The sequence below is a fragment of the Coregonus clupeaformis genome, chromosome 33 (genome assembly GCF_020615455.1).
Source record: "Coregonus clupeaformis isolate EN_2021a chromosome 33, ASM2061545v1, whole genome shotgun sequence".
Classification (NCBI taxonomy): Eukaryota; Metazoa; Chordata; class Actinopteri; order Salmoniformes; family Salmonidae; genus Coregonus; species Coregonus clupeaformis.
In genome coordinates this window covers 35,943,946-35,963,718 of record NC_059224.1, presented here as the reverse complement: position 1 = coordinate 35,963,718, position 19,773 = coordinate 35,943,946, and the positions used below count along the sequence as shown (strand labels likewise).

Genomic DNA, 19,773 nt, shown 5'->3' with positions numbered 1-19,773 from the left:
CTGTTCTCTCCTCTCTGCACAGGCTACACAAACGCCTCACACCGCGTGGCTGCTGCCTCTCTAACCTGGTGGTCCCTGCACGCACCCCACACCTGGAGTTCAAGGTCTCAGGCAGCCTCTGGAACTGCCATTCTGCTGCCAACAAAGCTGACTTCATCCCCGCCTATGCTAACCTCCAGTCCCTCGACTTCCTGGCGCTGACGGAAACATGGATTACCACTGAAAACACTGCTACTCCTACTGCTCTCTCCTCGTCTGACCATGTGTTCTCGCATACCCCGAGAGCATCTGGTCAGAGGGGTGCTGGCACAGGAATCCTCATCTCTCCCAAGTGGACATTCTCAATTTTTCCCCTAACCCACCTGTCTATCTCCTCATTTGAATTCCATGCTGTCACAGTCACTAGCCCATTTAAGCTTAATATCCTTGTCATCTATCGCCCTCCAGGTTCCCTTGGAGAGTTCATCAATGAGCTTGACGCCTTGATAAGTTCCTTTCCTGAGGATGGCTCACCCCTCACAGTTTTGGGGGATTTCAACCTCCCTATGTCCACATTTGACTCATTTCTCTCTGCCTCCTTCTTTCCACTCCTCTCCTCTTTTGACCTCACCCTCTCACCATCCCCCCTACTCACAAGGCAGGCAATACGCTTGACCTCATCTTTACTAGATGCTGCTCTTCTACTAATCTCACTGCAACTCCCCTCCATGTCTCCGACCACTACTTTGTTTCCTTTTCTCTCTCGCTCTCCTCCAACACTACTCACTCTGCCCCTACACAGATGGTAATGCGCCGCCGCAACCTTCGCTCTCTCTCTCCCACTACTCTCTCCTCTTCCATCCTATCATCTCTTCCCTCTGCTCAATCCTTCTCCCTCCAATCTCCTGATTCTGCCTCCTCAACCCTCCTCTCCTCCCTTTCTGCATCCTTTGACTCTCTGTGTCCCCTATCCTCCCGGCCGGCTCGGTCCTCCCCTCCAGCTCCGTGGCTTGATGACTCATTGCGAGCTCACAGAACAGAGCTCCGGGCAGCGGAGCGGAAATGGAAGAAAACTAAACTCCCTGCCGACCTGGCATCTTTTCACTCCCTCCTCTCTACATTTTCTTCATCTGTTTCTGCTGCTAAGGCCACTTTCTACCACTCTAAATTCCAAGCATCTGCCTCTAACCCTAGGAAGCTCTTTGCCACATTTTCCTCCCTCCTGAATCCCCCCTCCCCCTCCTCCTCTCTCTGTGGATGACTTCGTCAACCACTTTGAAAAGAAGGTTGACGACATCCGATCCTCGTTTGTTAAGTCTAATGACACTGCTGGTCCTACTCACACTGCCCTACCCTATGCTTTGACTTCTTTCTCCCCTCTCTCTCCAGATAAAATCCTGCGACTTGTGACTGCAGGCCGCCCAACAACCTGCCCGCTTGACCCCATCCCCTCCTCTCTTCTCCAGACCATCTCCGGTGACCTTCTCCCCTACCTCACCTCGCTGATCAACTCATCCTTGACCGCTGGCCATGTCCCTTCCGTCTTCAAGAGAGCGAGAGTTGCTCCCCTTCTCAAAAAACCAACACTCGATCCCACTGATGTCAACAACTACAGACCAGTATCCCTTCTTTCTTTTCTTTCCAAAACTATTGAGCGTGCCGTCTTTAGCCAACTCTCTTGCTATCTCTCTCAGAATGACCTTCTTGATCCAAACCAGTCAGGTTTCAGGACTGGTCATTCAACTGAGACTGCTCTTCTCTGTGTCACGGAGGCTCTCCGCACTGCTAAAGCTAACTATCTCTCCTCTGCTCTTGTCCTTCTAGACCTGTCTGCTGCCTTTGATACTGTGAACCATCAGATCCTCCTCTCCACCCTCTCCGAGCTGGGCATCTCCGGCGCGGCTCACTCCTGGATTGCGTCCTACCTGACCGGTCGCTCCTACCAAGTGGCGTGGCGAGAAGCTGTCTCCGCACCACGTGCTCTCACCACTGGTGTCCCCCAGGGCTCAGTTCTAGGCCCTCTCCTTTTCTCCCTATACACCAAGTCACTTGGCTCTGTCATATCCTCACATGGCCTCTCCTATCATTGCTACGCTGACGATACACAACTAATCTTCTCCTTTCCCCCTTCTGATAACCAGGTGGCGAATCGCATCTCTGCATGTCTGGCAGACATATCAGTATGGATGACGGATCACCACCTCAAGCTGAACCCTGGCAAGACGGAGCTGCTCTTCCTCCCGGGAAGGACTGCCCGTTCCATGATCTCGCCATCACGGTTGACAACTCCGTTGTGTCCTCCTCCCAGAGTGCGAAGAGCCTTGGCGTGACCCTGGACAACACCCTGTCATTCTCCGCTAACATCAAGGCGGTGACCCGCTCCTGCAGGTTCATGCTCTACAACATTCGGAGAGTACGACCCTGCCTTACACAGGAAGCGGCACAGGTCCTAATCCAGGCACTTGTCATCTCCCGTCTGGATTACTGCAACTCGCTGTTGGCTGGCCTCCCTGCCTGTGGCATTAAACCCCTACAACTCATCCAGAATGCCGCAGCCCGTCTGGTGTTCAACCTTCCCAAGTTCTCTCACGTCACCCCCTCCTCCGCACACTCCACTGGCTTCCAGTTGAAGCTCGCATCCGTTACAAGACCATGGTGCTTGCCTATGGAGCAGTGAGGGGAACGGCACCTCTGTACCTTCGGGCTCTGATCAGTCCCTACACCCAAACGAGGGCATTGCGTTCATCCACCTCTGGCCTGCTGGCTCCCTTCCTCTGCGGAAGCATAGTTCCCGCTCAGCCCAGTCAAAACTGTTCGCTGCTCTGGCACCCCAATGGTGGAACAAGCTCCCTCACGACGCCAGGACAGCGGAGTCACTCACCACCTTCCGGAGACATTTGAAACCCCCACCTCTTTAAGGAATACCTGGGATAGGATAAAGTAATCCTTCTACCCCCCCAAAAATTGTAAAGTGGTTATCCCACTGGCTATAGGGTGAATGCACCAATTTGTGAGTCGCTCTGGATAAGAGCGTCTGCTAAATGACGTAAATGTGCCCTTGAGCAAGGCACTTAACCCTAATTGCTCCTGTAAGTCGCTCTGGATAAGAGTGTCTGCTAAATGACTAAAATGTAAATGTAAATTATAGACTGATCATGTCTTTGAAGTGGGCAAACGTACAAAATCAGCAGGGGACCAAATACTTTTTTCCCTCACTGTATAAATATGTGCCTGTTGTAGCGCCACCATGTGGTCAATCTGAATGTGCTTGCTTATGTTGAGTCTTGACAGGGTTTGGAACATGTGTCCCAAGTTTGGTTACAATACAAATATCTGTGTCTGATTTATATGCATTTATGTGCCAGACCACACCCACATGAATGTATATTGGTCAGTTGACATTGAAGTTGACATTTTAAAATGGTCTAGGTTAGGTAAGGGATTTGGTTATGTGTACGTTTAGGGTAAGGGTTATTGTTTAGGTTAGGGACGTCCCAAGGATACCGGATAGCACTGACCATAAACTTATCAGAGCTATGGATGCAAGGCTGGCTAGCCATTATATACAAATTATAGTTTTAACCATGTTTTGAGGCTATACAGTGTTTATTTTCAGTTAAACCGGCCTATGTTTGGTTCTGATGGGGAATAACAGTTCAACTAAGCTCAACAAGCATTATTAACTTATTTTCTTAAAGAATCAATGGGGATACAGTGCCTAGTGAAAGTCTGCACACCCTTGAAGTTTTCAGATTTGAGATGGTCTCCTTTACTGTCCAGCCACACCAGCTCAGGCTCAGGGTGCCAGCCTTCAGATTCGCATTTTGAGTATTTGGCACACGGTGGTGGAAGGTGGAGACAGTCCATCAGAGAGGCTGAGGGTGGAGAGACAAAAAATAAGACATGTATTGTAGTCACACATACGTTTCTGGCTGTGAACAATTAGTATTTGGTGCATGGTGGTGGAAGGTGGAGACAGTCCGGGAGGTTGAGGGTGGAGAGACAGAGTCTGCTGGCAGTAAGACAAACAAGAAGACATGTATTGTCGAGCACATCACTTTACATGGGGTTCAAGTGAGGAATGGCATCAGCTGAAAACGAATCATTCAACCTATAGAATGTTTTACATTATACTTATAGTTTATTTTCTTTTTTTTATAGATTTGCTTTTCAATTAAAGTACTCTACACACCCTTGAAGTTTTCACATTTGAGATTGACTCACATTTGAGTCCGAGTCGATGCCGAGTCCCCCGAGTCTCTAGCCTGCCTTAGTGGCCATGTTGCTATGGTTACCACCAGTAAAACAGTTGGAACTAGCTAGTAAGCTAACAGATAAATGTCAATTTAGCTAGTTATATACTGCTAGAATGTAGACCTTTTATACTGTCATAAGAAGGTTCAGGTCCATTCTAGTATTCTAATTCCTAATTATATGCCCTATTCCCTGTTTATACAACAGTAGGCCTAATCCTAGATGCTGATTGGTTAAAATCACGTTCCAGCGTTGTCTATTTCACTTCTTTTTTTTATTTTTATAGTACACTACTTTTGGCCAGAGCCCAAACTATGGTTGCATTCCAAACAGCACCCTTTTCCCTAAGTAGTGCACTATTTTTGTCCAGAGTCCTATGGGCCCTGGTCAAAAGTAGTGTACTATATAGGGAATCGGGTACCATTTGGGATGCTGACACTATGAGACTTGTTGTCTGGCGTGATACCCATCTTATACTTATTTTCTCATCTGTGCTATGTTTGGACTGGAGTTAAAGGTTGTTGTTGTGACACTTTGTGGAGGATGTGATGCACCATGTGTTCATGTATGATCAACATGTTCCTTTTTATAGTTTCAGAGATTCAGACACGGTCACATACTCTTACTCATGTTCCTAATATTAGAGTGGTGTGGGTGGGAGGGGGCTCTGGCTATTGTAAAACCATGTTATTTTGGTCATCCACACACACTACACCAGGAGGTCCTCCTACAGTACTTTTAGTGCAGGGATGGGGAACTTTGATGGGGGTGGGGGCCTCTTGACAACGGAGAGAAACAATTTTTGAGTACATTTCCTGCAATTATACACATTCTGCCATAGGGCAGAGAAAAGATTTTGCCATAGGGTTGAGAAAGTTTGCAATAGGGTGGAGAGAAGTTTGAGTGAGAGTGACTAACAAAATCAATGGGAGCACCCCGGTCGGTAATTCAACCATGATACCTGGCTGCTAGACGAATTTACCAACCTAAAAATGTTTTGCTGACATGGGCTATGTTTTGCTGACATCTCAAAATTTCCCCGCTTGTATTCTAACTCTCAACAGTAAGTTGAGACCCCTCCCTGCTCTAGTGTGTGTGTGGCCAGCACTGAACAGACTGTAGCACATCCTTCAGTTCCATCTGTTTCCAAGTCTGTCTCCATCTATGGGTGACACACACTACCAGTACCAAGCCACATGAGTCATTTTACAGCTGAAAAGAGAAGTTGTGTAGGCTGGTTACAGTACTAGTGATGCATGGCTCTGTGGTGAGTGAAAGGCAAGCAACACTCATTCCTGTCTTTGTTCGTCAATAGGAACTTAGTAGGAGCTTGGACCATTGAGGCTTGAACTTGGCCCTGGTTCCAGTTCCACAGTAGCATGTTCCTCTCCATGATGCATCCCTTTCACACAGTGCAGAGTGGGGCTATTTCAGGGCTTAACCCAGCCATGGTGCCTGGCCAGTCAATTCACAAGTTACCTCTACTCTGTGTGGTGAGAGGAACTTGTTGTTTGAATAAAGCTTCTCCCATGCACTCACTCTTGTTTGAAATTATGTCTCTGAAATGAAGAATCTCTCTCTCGCTCTGGAACTGTGTGGAGGAGAGAGAGGCTGGTCTATGCTGTACTGTTCTTATGTGGAGTTGTTAGCCACTGGCCCTCTTGTCTGTCTGCTGGTTGCCTAGCAGCCTGAGGAGTGCTTTTGACAAGCTAGCTACTGTAGACACCACCGAGGGGGTTGAGGAAGAAAGAGAGCGGCTCTTAGCGATGTGGGCTCTGCATTAAAAAGCAGTAGCTGAGGATGACTAGGGGTTGCTTTCATGACTCCATAACGTCTTCAAAGGTGCAAGACCGACTGAATATTCATTACAAAAGAACCAAAATGAAGCTTTTTTGTATTCATTTTTAGACTGCCTGTTGTTATGAAGACCTTATTATGTAGAACCTTAGAAGAAACACTGTTCATTTAAAGAATAGTCACTGGACGGTCCAATTGAAAATCATCAAACCATCATTTGATGTTATATTAATTTCTAAAGCAGAAAAACAGAAAGAGCGTAGATTATTCTCAGACATGCTCGCTGATGTTCTACAATCGTATTATTATGTCTGACCCCATCACCTTTTTATGTTCCAGGTCACCTGTGTCAGATGCCATGTCGACGGCCCCATCGGCACGGTACTGTCCCACCCGGGACCTGGCCCTGGACCCCCTGATGTCCTGCAAGCTGTGCCTTGGAGAGTTCCCCCAGGAGCATATGACCACCATCAGCCAGTGCCAATGTGTCTTCTGCAGCCTGGTCAGTAGATACAACCAACACATTTGACTGGGTCCTGTTCATTAGGGCATGCAATTGAAAAGGTTTTAAAACAGTTTGCAACAGTGGGAAAAACAGGAGCAGGGACAGGGCAGACCAGTCAGCACACTGCTTTTCAGGTGTAGGGGAAAGGGAATTGTTAAGCTAACAGACAGAGTACATGGCTATACACTGAGTGTACAAAACATTAGGAATACCTCATATCGAGTTGCACCCTCTTTTGCCCTCAGAACAGCCTCAATTTGTCGGGGCATGGACTGTACAAGGTGTCGAAAGCATTCGACAGGGAGGCTGGCCCATGTTGACTCCAATGCTTCCCACAGTTGTGTCAAGTTGGCTGTTTGTCCGTTGGATGGTGGACCATTCTTGATACACATGGGAAACTGTTGAGCGTGAAAAGCCCAGCAGCGTTGCAGTTCTTGACACACTCAAACCGGTGCGCCTGGCACCTACTACCATACCCCGTTCAAAAGCACTTATATATTTTGTCTTGCCCATTCACCCAATGAATGGCACACATACACAATCCTCAATTGTCTCAAGGCTTTAAAATCCTTCTTTAACCTGTCTCTTCCCCTTTATCTACAATGATTGAAGTGGATTTAACAGGTGATATCAATAAGGGATCATAGCTTTTACCTGGTGAGTCTGTCATGGAAAGAGCAGGTGTTCCTAATGGTTTGTACACTCAGTGTATTAGGCGCCATTAAGACTGGGTTGTGTTACCAAAGAACAAAGTACCAAACGAACTTGCAAAACATTTTGCTACGGTGTGGCCTAATGAATACGACTCTGGGTCACATTCATAAGGGCAAGTAACGGAAAACGTTTTGCAACAGAAGGTGAAAATGAATGTTTCCTATTGGACACGTCTAGGTAGTCCCTCCCTGTTTCAGTCAGTTTTCGTCAGTTTGGTGCTTAATGAACTCCACCCAGGCCTAATGGATCCTGATATAGCCATATTCTCTGACTGTTAGCTTAACAACACCCCTTTTAAGTAGGGCTGTACTTAGTGAAGAGTGTGATTGCGAACAAAACAGCACTCAGCAGTGCTGAACATAACACAAGGCAAACTGTCCATGGTTTCCACTCCTTATGGTAACTGTCAAACTGTCAAGACAAACGTTCATGGTTCCCACGCCTACTAGGCTGTGTCCCAAATGGCACCCTATTCCCTATGTAGTAAACTACTTTTGGACCAGGGCCCTTAGGGCTCTGGTCAAATGTAGTGCACTATATATTGAATAGGATGCCATTTGGGACACGGCCACTATTCATTGTATTTTATAGTCAAGTTTAACTTCTCTCTTTCTCCCTTACAGTGCTTGAAGCAGTATGTGGAATTTCTGATCAAAGAGGGCCTCGAAACTGCTATTAGCTGTCCAGACTCTGCCTGCCCAAAACATGGACACCTGCTGGAGAACGAGGTACAGTACAGTAGTCCTTCCAGGTTTCCCATTGAACTCACTGATGACACCCTATTCCCTTTATAGTGCACTACTTTTGACCAGAGACCTATGGGCCCTGGTCAAAAGTAGTACACTAAATAGTGAATAGGGTGCCATTAGGGACACTGCCACTGAGATCCCCATGTACTGTAGCTATTTGACTCTCTTCCCATTAAGCCTGGATGAGTCATCAACAGGTCAGGAGTGCAGAGGCTTAAATCCATAAAGCAGGGTGCTGAGAGACTTAATCCATATGTGTTTGTCTCTGTATTTCTCTCTCTTACAGATGGAAGGCATGGTGGCAGAAGAGAGCATGCAGAGGTACAGGAGGCTGCAGTTTGAGAGAGGTGAGTGGATGGGCAACATCCTAGGTTTCTTCCTTTCTAGAGAGTGTTTCCTGACCACCGTGCTTCTACATCTGCATTGCTTGCTCTTTGTGGTTTTAGGCTGGGTTTCTATATAAGCACTTTGTGACATCTGCTGATGTGAAAAGGGCTTTATGAATACATTTGATTGATTCACAAGCTGTGGGAGTGGTGAGAGAGAGATGAGAGGAGTCACTGGTTATTCATCAATGTGACTCCCTCCTTCATTTTCATCCACTGTATACCTATCTTTAACCACTGTTAAAACATTATATAAGACTCTCAGAGAGAAGAGTGGCTGATGGCTGACCCAGTGACCCTTGAACCTTAACCCTTACCATACACAGACTGTAGAAGTAGAGAGAATGGAGACACTTGACTGTTTATTCAGCTTTCTCCTTCCACTTTTAGGCCTTTCTTAACCTCTTTTAAAAGGTTTAAGGCTCTCAGAGAGAAGAAGAGAGCAGTGGGCTGGGAGCATTTTCTCTCCATCTTAACTAATTAAATTATGTTTAATTGGATTTGTGTAGGATTTAATTGGCAACATCCTCAGAAAAATAATCCCAAGGCATCTGGCTCATGAATAATGGTGGATGAGCACTTTCTAATTCCAGTGGAGCCACACCCACACACACACACACACACAGCAGTTGTTATGTATCTTGTACTGGATGAGTGGGGCTTTTATTTTGACTCCTGTCCACAGAAAAGTTCCAAGAAGATTAGCATAATCGTGATCAAAGAGAGCTCAAACCAGGACAAAGAATCATTCTTTATCTCAAAATAGCTTTTATTAAGATGCCAAAGATTAAGTGAAAAAGGCTTTAAAAGCTGTGCTTGTAGTCTTGTTCTTCTTCTATTGGGTGTTCCGTTCTCACATGTTCCCCCGTTGAGGTATGAGGTCCCAGCCATAGATATAGAATGACTAGTATGTTCTGTGATGAGTGGACCGGCGGCCATATTGAGTGTACCAGTAATTCTATTTCTATGATGCCAGGCAGCTTTGTCCCTGTGTGATGGGAGGAAAAGTAAGGAAATGGACTGAAGAGGGAGGGACTACCTGAACTTATCCAACAAGAAAATGTTTCCATTGCAAAACGCTTTGCTACGATGTACCCTAATGAATACGACCCTGTCACTGTGTGAGTTCCACAGAGGTGCTGTTGGACCCGTGCCGGACCTGGTGCCCGTCCTCGTCGTGCCAGGCAGTGTGCCAGCTGAAGGAGGGGGAGATGGAGTTGCCACAGCTGGTCCAGTGCTCTGTGTGCAGGCTGGAGTTCTGCTCGGCCTGCCGGGACGACTGGCATAAAGGACATGCCTGCCAGGACAACATCTTCCTACCCAGGGTGACCAGGTAGGACATTACTGCAACACACCTGTAAACTATACATCCCTATACACTAACACTGTACACTATCACACCAATACCAGAGGTTGGAACCGGTTCAGGGAACAGAACCGAAAACCGAAAGTGATCTCTAGTGTTCTGGAACAGAACCGTTATTTTCAAATCTTGAGAACCGGTTAATACAATTATTTTTCATTCCCCAAAACAATTGTTATTCTGTACAGTTATAAAGCTAGTAATAACCTAAACACATTCCAATGCACGTCATGATGTTCAGCGCTTCAAACCAAGCCCCCTCTATGTCCACCCCTCTCTCTTGCTCCCTCCCCACCCAGTCACTTCTGCGCTGATTGGTGGAGTAAATTAATGAGCTAAATGTAAAAACAATGTTGAACCGTTTCAGAACGTTATTTACTGGTTGGAACACCGGAACAGAACAAAATAAATAGGGGTTCTGCTTGGAAAGGTACAATTGGAAAATAATTTTGGTTCCAACCCCTGGCCAAATACACCATCACACCTTCCTACCTGGGGAGACCAGGTAGGCTTTTACAGGTAGGTTCCAACACTTGATAACACAACACTCCTACTGTAGACTACACTATCATACTGATACACAAACTGTCACAACAACACTCAGGAGGACCACACAGCGTAGGTTCAGTAGGAAGAAAACGTTTTGAAACTGAGTGAAATGGGAAGGTTCTATCTAATGTGCTCAATAACACAGCCCAATAAAGACTCAATAACGCAGTGATTTTTAGCTGTTCGTATTACTCTTGTTATTCTTGACAGTTCAGTATGTACTGGTCTATCTATGTCCCACCTTGACGTTCATTGTCTCTTGTCTTTCAGTTCCTTCTACAATAGCGATGACGACACGCCCATCAAGCGCTGTCCCAAGTGTAAGGTGTACATTGAGAGGGACAAGGGCTGTGCTCAGATGATGTGCAAGAACTGTAAGCGCACCTTCTGTTGGTACTGCCTGGAGTCTCTGGAAGTGAGTTAACCAACCAACACTGAACATACACACACAATCACAAACACGCATACACACACAAACACACCCTTCTGTTGGTACTGCCTGGAGTCTCTGGAAGTGAGTTAACCAACCAACACTGAACATACACACACAATCACAAACACGCATACACACACAAACACACCCTTCTGCTGGTACTGCCTGGAGTCTCTGGAAGTGAGTTAACCAACCAACACTGAACATACACACACACACACAAACACACCCTTCTGTTGGTACTGCCTGGAGTCTCTGGAAGTGAGTTAACCAACCAACACTGAACATACACACACAATCACAAACACGCATACACACACACACACACACACACACACAAACACACCCTTCTGTTGGTAGTGCCTGGAGTCTCTGGAAGTGAGTTAACCAACCAACACTGAACATACACACACAATCACAAACACGCATACACACACACACACACACACACACAAACACACCCTTCTGCTGGTACTGCCTGAGCCTGCCATAGGGAACACTAATACTCTAGTGATCTATTTAATTGTTTGGAACCTGCACAAAGTGACCAAGCAACAGAGTTATATAAACTTACTTACATTTTTCTAGTGGATCTGCCCCCACATTTAACCCTGACTTAACATATTTAATTCAGGATTTAACCCTGATAGTGATTCCTTCTCTCTCTCCAGGATGACTTCCTCCTGATCCACTATGACGAAGGGCCGTGCAGAAACAAACTGGGCCTCTCCAGAGCTTCCGTTATCTGGCACCGGACACAGGTACTGTATTGTAAAAACGAGTCATTAGTTGGCTTTAGCTCAGCGGGCTAACACAGGCTTTTTGGCATGCTGGAGTCCCAGATTCAAACCCAGTCAGTCACACGGGCTAGCTGTGGCAGCAGTATCTACTACACTGCTCAAAAAAATTAAGGGAACACTAAAATAACACATCCTAGAACTGAATGAATGAAATAATCTTATTAAATACGTTTTTCTTTACATAGTTGAATGTGCTGACAACAAAATCACACAAAAATGAACAATGGAAATCAAATGTATCAACCCATGGAGGTCTGGATTTGGAGTCACCCTCAAAATTAAAGTGGAAAACCACACTACAGGCTGATCCAACTTTGATGTAATGTCCTTAAAACAAGTCAAAATGAGGCTCAGTAGTGTGTGTGGCCTCCACGTGCCTGTATGACCTTCCTACATCGCCTGGGCATGCTCCTGATGAGGTGGCGGATGGTCTCCTGAGGGATCTCCTCCCAGACCTGGACTAAAGCATCCGCCAACTCCTGGACAGTCTGTGGTGCAACGTGGCGTTGGTGGATGGAGCGAGACATGATGTCCCAGATGTGCTCAATTGGATTCAGGTCTGGGGAACGGGCGGGCCAGTCCATAGCATCAATGCCTTCCTCTTGCAGGAACTGCTGACACACTCCAGCCACATGAGGTCTAGCATTGTCTTGCATTAGGAGGAACCCAGGGCCAACCGCACCAGCATATGGTCTCACAAGGGGTCTGAGGATCTCATCTCGGTACCTAATGGCAGTCAGGCTACCTCTGGCGAGCACATTGAGGGCTGTGCAGCCCCCCAAAGAAATGCCACCCCACACCATGACTGACCCACCGCCAAACCGGTCATGCTGAAGGATGTTGCAGGCAGCAGAACGTTCTCCACAGCGTCTCCAGACTCTGTCACGTCTGTCACATTTGCTCAGTGTGAACCTGCTTTCATCTGTGAAGAGCACAGTGCGCCAGTGGCGAATTTGCCAATCTTGGTGTTCTCTGGCAAATGCCAAACGTCCTGCACGGTGTTGGGCTGTAAGCACAACCCCCACCTGTGGACGTCGGGCCCCTCATACCACCCTCATGGAGTCTGTTTCTGACCGTTTGAGCAGACACATGCACATTTGTGGCCTGCTGGAGGTCATTTTGCAGGGCTCTGGCAGTGCTCCTCCTGCTCCTCCTTGCACAAAGGCGGAGGTAGCAGTCCTGCTGCTGGGTTGTTGCCCTCCTACGGCCTCCTCCACATCTCCTGAAGTACTGGCCTGTCTCCTGGTAGCGCCTCCATGCTCTGGACACTACGCTGACAGACACAGCAAACCTTCTTGCCACAGCTCGCATTGATGTGCCATCCTGGATGAGCTGCACTACCTGAGCCACTTGTGTGGGTTGTAGACTCCGTCTCATGCTACCACTAGAGTGAAAGCACCGCCAGCATTCAAAAGTGACCAAAACATCAGCCAGGAAGCATAGGAACTGAGAAGTGGTCTGTGGTCACCACCTGCGAAACCAGTCCTTTATTGGGGGTGTCTTGCTAATTGCCTATAATTTTCACCTGTTGTCTATTCCATTTGCACAACAGCATGTGAAATTTATTGTCAATCAGTGTTGCTTCCTAAGTGGACAGTTTGATTTCACAGAAGTGTGATTGACTTGGAGTTACATTGTGTTGTTTAAGTGTTCCCTTTATTTTTTTGAGCAGTGTATATGTCCTATATTACAGTTACAAGTCCTCATTTTCAAAGTATCTGTATGTCATTGAAAAGAAAAAGGAAAAATTATTACCACAAATGGGTACTAAGTGGCATAGAAAAATTCTGCCACTTGTGTAGGTTTGAAGTTTAAAGTTATGTATGTCACTTTAGAAGCAGGTATAGGAGAAGGTCTCAGACAGCATGAGAACAAACATTTTAAAAAAAATAGGATTGATAAGTGTGTGAATACACTACCGGTGAAAAGTTTTAGAACACCTACTCATTCAAGGATTTTTCTTTATTTTTAAAGAAAATAAAGGGGGGTGAATACTTTCGCAAGCCACTGTTTATACATCACTTAGTGTCCATGACAATAAACAACCATCAGGCAACATCATTGTGTTGAGTCTAATGGGAGCAGAGCTTTCAAGAACCCCTTTAAAATATTGATGAAGCAGTTAGGGCATCCTTATAGTGGCGTTAAACTTACATAAGACCTACAGAGGAACAAGTGTGTCCAGATATACACTACCGGTCAATAGTTTTAGAACACCTACTCATTCAAGGGTTTTTCTTTATTTGTACTATTTTCTACATTGTAGAATAATAGTGAAGACGTCAAAACTATGAAATAACACATATGGAATCATGTAGTAACCAAAAAAGTGTTAAATAAATCAAAATATATTTTATATTTGAGATTCTTCAAATAGCCAACCTTTGCCTTGATGACAGCTTTGCACACTCTTGGCATTCTCTCAACCAGCTTCACCTGGAATGCTTTTCCAACTGTCTTGAAGGAGTTCCCATATATGCTGAGCACTTGTTGGCTGCTTTTCCTTCACTCTGTGGTCCGACTCATCCCAAACCATCTCAATTTGGTTGAGGTCGGGGGATTGTGGAGGCCAGGTCATCTGATGCAGCACTCCATCACTCTCCTTATTGGTAAAATAGCCCTTACACAGCCTGGAGGTGTGTTGGATCATTGTCCTGTTAAAAAACAAATGATAGTCCCACTAAGCCCAAACCAGATGGGATGGCGTATCGCTGCAAAATGCTGTGGTAGCCATACTGGTTAAGTGTGCCTTGAATTCTAAATAAATCACAGACAGTGTCACCAGCAAAGAACCCCCACACCATAACACCTCCTCCTCCATGCTTTACGGTGGGAAATACACATGCAGAGATCATCCGTTCACCCATACCACGTCTCACAAAGACACAGCGGTTGGAACCAAATATCTGAATTTTGAACTCCAGACCATAGGACACATTTCCACCGGTCTAATGTCCATTGCTCGTGTTTTTTTGCCCAAGCAAGACTCTTCTTCTTATTGGTGTCCTTTAGTAGTGGTTTCTTTGCAGCAATTCGACCATGAAGGCCTGATTCACACAGTCTCCTCTGAACAGTTGATGTTGAGATGTGTCTGTTACTTGAACTCTGAAGCATTTATTTGGACTGCAATTTCTGAGGCTGGTAACTCTAATGAACTTATCCTCTGCAGCAGAGGTAACTCTGGGTCTTCCATTCCTGTGGTGGGCCTCATGAGAGCCAGTTTCATAGCACTTGATGGTTTTTGCGACTTTCAAAGTTCTTGAAATGTTCCGTATTGACTGACCTTCATGTTTTAAAGTAATGATGGACTGTTGTTTCTCTTTGCTTATTTGAGCTGTTCTTGCCATAATATGGACTTGGTCTTTTACCAAATAGGGCTATCTTCTGTATAGCCACCCTACCTTGTCACAACACAACTGATTGGCTCAAACGCATTAAGAAGGAAATACATTTCACAAATTAACTTTTAAGAAGGCACACCTGTTAATTGAAATGCATTCCAGGTGACTACCTCATGAAGCTAGTTGAGAGAATGCCAAGAGTATGCAAAGCTGTCATCAAGGCAAAGGGTGGCTATTTGAAGAATCTCAAATATAAAATAAAACTTGACTTGTTTAACACTTTTTTGGTTACTACGTGATTCCATATGTGTTATTAACATATTTTTGATATCTTCACTATTATTCTACAATGTAGAAAATAGTACAAATAAAGAAAAACCCTTGAATGAGTAGGTGTTCTAAAACTTTTGACCGGTAGTGTATATCTGGACACACTTGTTCCTCTGTAGGTCTTATGTAAGTTTAACACCACTATAAGGATGCCCTAACTGCTTCATCAATATTTTAAAGGGGTTCTTGAAAGCTCTGCTCCCATTAGACTCAACACAATGATGTTGCCTGATGGTTGTTTATTGTCATGGACACTAAGTGATGTATAAACAGTGGCTTGCAAAAGTATTCACCCCCCTTGGCATTTGTGAAACAAACAAGAAATAAGACAAAAAAACTGAAAACTTGAGCGTGCATAACTATTCACCCCTCTTCTCTTGGGGTATGTCTCTATAATCTTGGCACATCTAGCCACTGGGATTTTTGCCCATTCTTCAAGGCAAAACTGCTCCAGCTCCTTCAAGTTGGATGGGTTTCGCTGGTGTTCAGCATTCTTTAAGTCATACCACAGATTCTCAATTGGATTGAGGTCTGGGATTTGACTAGGCCATTCCAAGGCATTTAAATATTTCCCCTTATACCACTCGAGTGTTGCTTTAGCAGAATGCTTAGGGTCATTGTCCTGCTGGAAGGTGAACCTCCGTCCCAGTCTCAAATCTCTGGAAGACTGAAACAGGTTTCCCTCAATAATTTCCCTGTATTTAGCGCCATCCATCATTCATAAAATTCTGACAAGATTCCCAGTCCCTGCCGATGAAAAACATCCCCACAGCATGATGCTGCCACCACCATGCTTCACTGTGGGGATGGTGTTCTCGGGGTGATGAGAGGTGTTGGGTTTGCCCCAGACACAGCGTTTTCCTTGATGGCCAAAAAGCTCAATTTTTGTCTCATCTGAACAGAGTACCTTCTTCCATATGTTTGGAGAGTCTCCCACATGGCCTTTGGCGAACACCAAACGTGTTTGCTTAATTTTTTCTTTAAGCAATGGCTTTTTTCTGGCCAGCTCTGTGGCGTGTACGGCTTAAAGTGGTCCTATGGGCAGACACTCCAATCTCCGCTGTGGAGCGTTGAAGCTCCTTCAGGGTTATCTTTGGTCTCTTTGTTGCCTCTCTGATTAATGCCCTCCTTGCCTGGTCCGTGAGTTTTGGTGGGCAGCCCTCTCTTGTCAGGTTTGTTGTGGTGCCATATTCTTTCCATTTTATAATAATGGATTTAATGGTGCACCGTGGGATATTTTTTTATAACCCAACCCTGATCTGTACTTCTCCACAACTTTGTCCTTGACCTGTTTGGAGAGCTCCTTGGTCTTCTTGGTGCCGTTTGTGTGGTGGTACCCCTTGCTTTGTGGTGTTGAAGACTCTGGGGCCTTTCAGAACAGGTGTATATATACTGAGATCATGTGCCAGATCATGTGACACTTAGATTGCACACAGGTGGACTTTATTTAACTAATTACATGACTTCTGAAGGTAATTGGTTGCCCCAGATCTTATTTAGGGGCTTCATAGCAAAGGGGGTGAATACATATGCACGCACCCCCTTTCTGTTATTTATTTTTTAGAATTTTTTGTAACAAGTTATTTTTTTCATTTCACTTCACCAATTTGGACTATTTTGTGTATGTCCATTACATGAAATCCAAATAAAAATCCATTTAAATTACAGGTTGTAATGCAACAAAATAAGAAAAATGCCAAGGGGGATGAATACTTTTGTAAGGCACTGTATTTGTGAAGGTCAAATAGGAAAATGAAAAAGGATGACTCAGTGTCATAAACACTAAGTGGACGCCAGCCCTGTCTCAATGTAGATTATATGTTTGGGGAACTACTGCCTCCTTGTGGATTGTTACTGTACTACTGCTCAGGCAAATTAGAGATTGAATACATTTTGTGTTGGTGCATCATTGTACTGTACATCACTTATCTCTGGTATCTTGTGATGTCTGGGTTAAAACAAGCACCTCATGAATCCCATGTTACAACTAGTGACGTAAAAAGGGCTTAGATATATGTGCTTGCTTGTTGGGGTTGAAGAGGGTATATAGTAAAAGCACACTTCCACCTCTCTCCCCCTCCCTCTCTCTGCAGGTGGTGGGGATATTCGCTGGCTTCGGGCTGCTCCTGCTGTTGGCGTCTCCCTTTCTCCTCATAGCCTCACCCTTCGTTTTGTGCTGCAAGTGTAAATGCAGTAAAGGGGATGACGACCCTCTGCCAACCTAACCAACTCCACCCTGGGCACAGTCATGCCAGCTCACCTGACAGACAGGGGCACCAGGCCTGTTGGTGAACTTGGTGGTTGGTTAGTTATCCACTCCTTATGGTGTTTTAGTCCCTCCCACCTGCCAAGAGGGCTCTTAGGGATTGGTGGATTGGTCGCTGGGGCAGAGCAGTGCAGGTGGATGAGGAACACAGCCAGCAAGTTTGGTTGAGAGGGCACTCACTTTGTGGTTCTGTTGTGATGTTCCATGTGTTAAGAAGGGCCTGCAGAGGAGAGAACAGAACACAGCACCAGTCAATGTTGGTTGTTGGTTCAGAGGGCTTGGAAGATATTCTCAATATGGGATCATTTATGTGTGTGTCGGGTTCAAGGTGAAGTATTTTTTTGTTGTTGTCTTATACAGCTATCTTGGTGCTTGTTTTGGGGGACTGCAAATATAAGTTTGGTATATTTGGAGGGATCAGCCTTGGCTATCAGTCATGGTATGTGGAAGAGTCTCCTCCAGGTTTATAAGGATTTGGTTGGGGGTTATTTATTTACCAACCCCTTCTCACTCCCCTTGCTCTTCAGTTTTCTATACAGACCTGGTTTTCAAATACTTGAAAAATCGATTCAAATACTTTGAGCGTTTGCTTGAGTCTACCTGGTTTGCAGTTTTGGGACTTTTCTATTGGTTCATTAAGCCAGGCAAGCTCAAACAGGCACAGATAAAGTATTTTAATAGATTTTAAGTGTTTCTATTTCTATAAGAACATAAACAATGATTTTAGATTTTCAGTTTGTATCATGTAAGCTAAACCTCTGAGGACTCACACCATCCCTAGAATATATTATGAGCGTTTTGTTTTGTATTATAGACTCGCTGGGAAGTAATTGTCAAATAAAAGATGTGAATGTTGTTCAGCATAACCTACAAGTTGAATGTCTACTGTATGGTTGAGGATGTTGTATAATCTACTCTGTCAACCATGCCACCACTTAGAATTGACTCTCGTTCTCCAGAAGAAGACTATTTGTAAACCTCCATTGAAAGTATTTACCATTGAATCCTTTGCTAAAATCCAGGGGGGGTGGTGCAACATTGATCTTTCAGTATTTCTATTAAACACAGTAGAAAAAACAGCATACAGGCAGCCGAGATGTAGCAAGCAGGGTTGGGGTCATTTCATTTCAATCAATTCAGGGAGTAAAAATGTCCAATTTCAACTTTGCTCAATGCTTCTTTATGAGAAACATTTGAAACTGGAATTTCAGTTTACTTCCTGGATTGAACTGAGATGGAAAACGAATTGACTCCAACCCTGGTAGCAAGCTCTAATGTCCACCAAATAACCCATTCTGTAGCAGTTCAACCTCCGTCCATTATCTATACTAGCAGTGAAACCCTTTACCCCTTTATGAGTTCAACTTACCTTCTTATATTAGACAATGTACATGAGTTGATGTAGCCAAGGTGCCATAAAATGCCTTTAAAATCTATTTTGATATGATGTGATCGATTCACAATCCCTTTTTTTTTTTACCAAAATGCTCTTATTTGATATAGTACATTCCAAATATGTTCTGTTATATAACCTACAATTTGTCACAGACAGTGGATTCGGAAAGTATTCAGACCCCTTGACTATTTCCACATTCTGTTACGTTACAGCCTTATTCTAAAATGGATTGAATTTTTAAAAAAGGGGTTTTAATTTTTTTTGCAAATTTATAAAAAACCTGAAATACCTTATTTACATAAGTATTCAGACCCTTTCCTATGAGACTAGAAATTGAGCTCAGGTGCATTCTTTCCATTGATCATCCTTGAGATGTTTCGACAACTTGATTGGAGTCCACCTGTGGTAAATCCAATTGATTGGACATTATTTGGAAAGGCACACACCTGTCTATATAAGGTCCCACCGTTGACAGTGCATGTCAGTGCAAAAACCAAGCCATGAGGTCGAAGGAATTGTCTGCAGAGCTCCGAGACAGGATTGTGTCGAAGCACAGATCTGGGGAAGGGTACCAAATTTTTTTTGCAGCATTGAAGGTCCCAAAGAAGACAGTGGCCTCCATCATTCTTAAATGGAAGAAGTTTGGAACCACCAACACTCTTCCTAGATCTGGCCGCCCGGCCAAACTGAGCAATCGGGAGAGAAGGGCCTTGGTCAGGAAGTCCCCAAGAACCCGATGGTCACTCTGACAGAGCTCCAGAGTTCCTCTGTGGAGATGGGAGAACCTTCCAGAAGGACAACCATCTCTGCAGCACTCCACCAATCAGGCCTTTATGGTAGAGTGGCCAGACGGAAGCCACTCCTGAGTAAAAGGCACATGACAACCTGCTTGGAGTTTGTCAAAAGGCACC

The 19,773-nt window shown here is 44.9% G+C and overlaps 1 protein-coding gene across 1 annotated transcript in view; it reads left to right on the top strand.

The window, feature by feature from the left end:
- The window catches only part of LOC121549317 (probable E3 ubiquitin-protein ligase RNF144A-A), a 41,976-nt gene extending 22,970 nt beyond the window's left edge, over nt 1-19,006 (top strand). Inside the window, exons 2-8 of the mRNA XM_041861181.2 lie at nt 6,370-6,532; nt 7,873-7,977; nt 8,285-8,345; nt 9,519-9,717; nt 10,567-10,711; nt 11,401-11,490; nt 17,294-19,006. Of these exons, the coding sequence (XP_041717115.1) occupies nt 6,389-6,532; nt 7,873-7,977; nt 8,285-8,345; nt 9,519-9,717; nt 10,567-10,711; nt 11,401-11,490; nt 17,294-17,425 (876 nt within the window). The 5' untranslated portion in view covers nt 6,370-6,388 and the 3' untranslated portion in view covers nt 17,426-19,006. The remainder of the gene's footprint in view (nt 1-6,369; nt 6,533-7,872; nt 7,978-8,284; nt 8,346-9,518; nt 9,718-10,566; nt 10,712-11,400; nt 11,491-17,293) is intronic.
- The last annotated feature ends 767 nt before the right edge of the window (nt 19,007-19,773 follow it).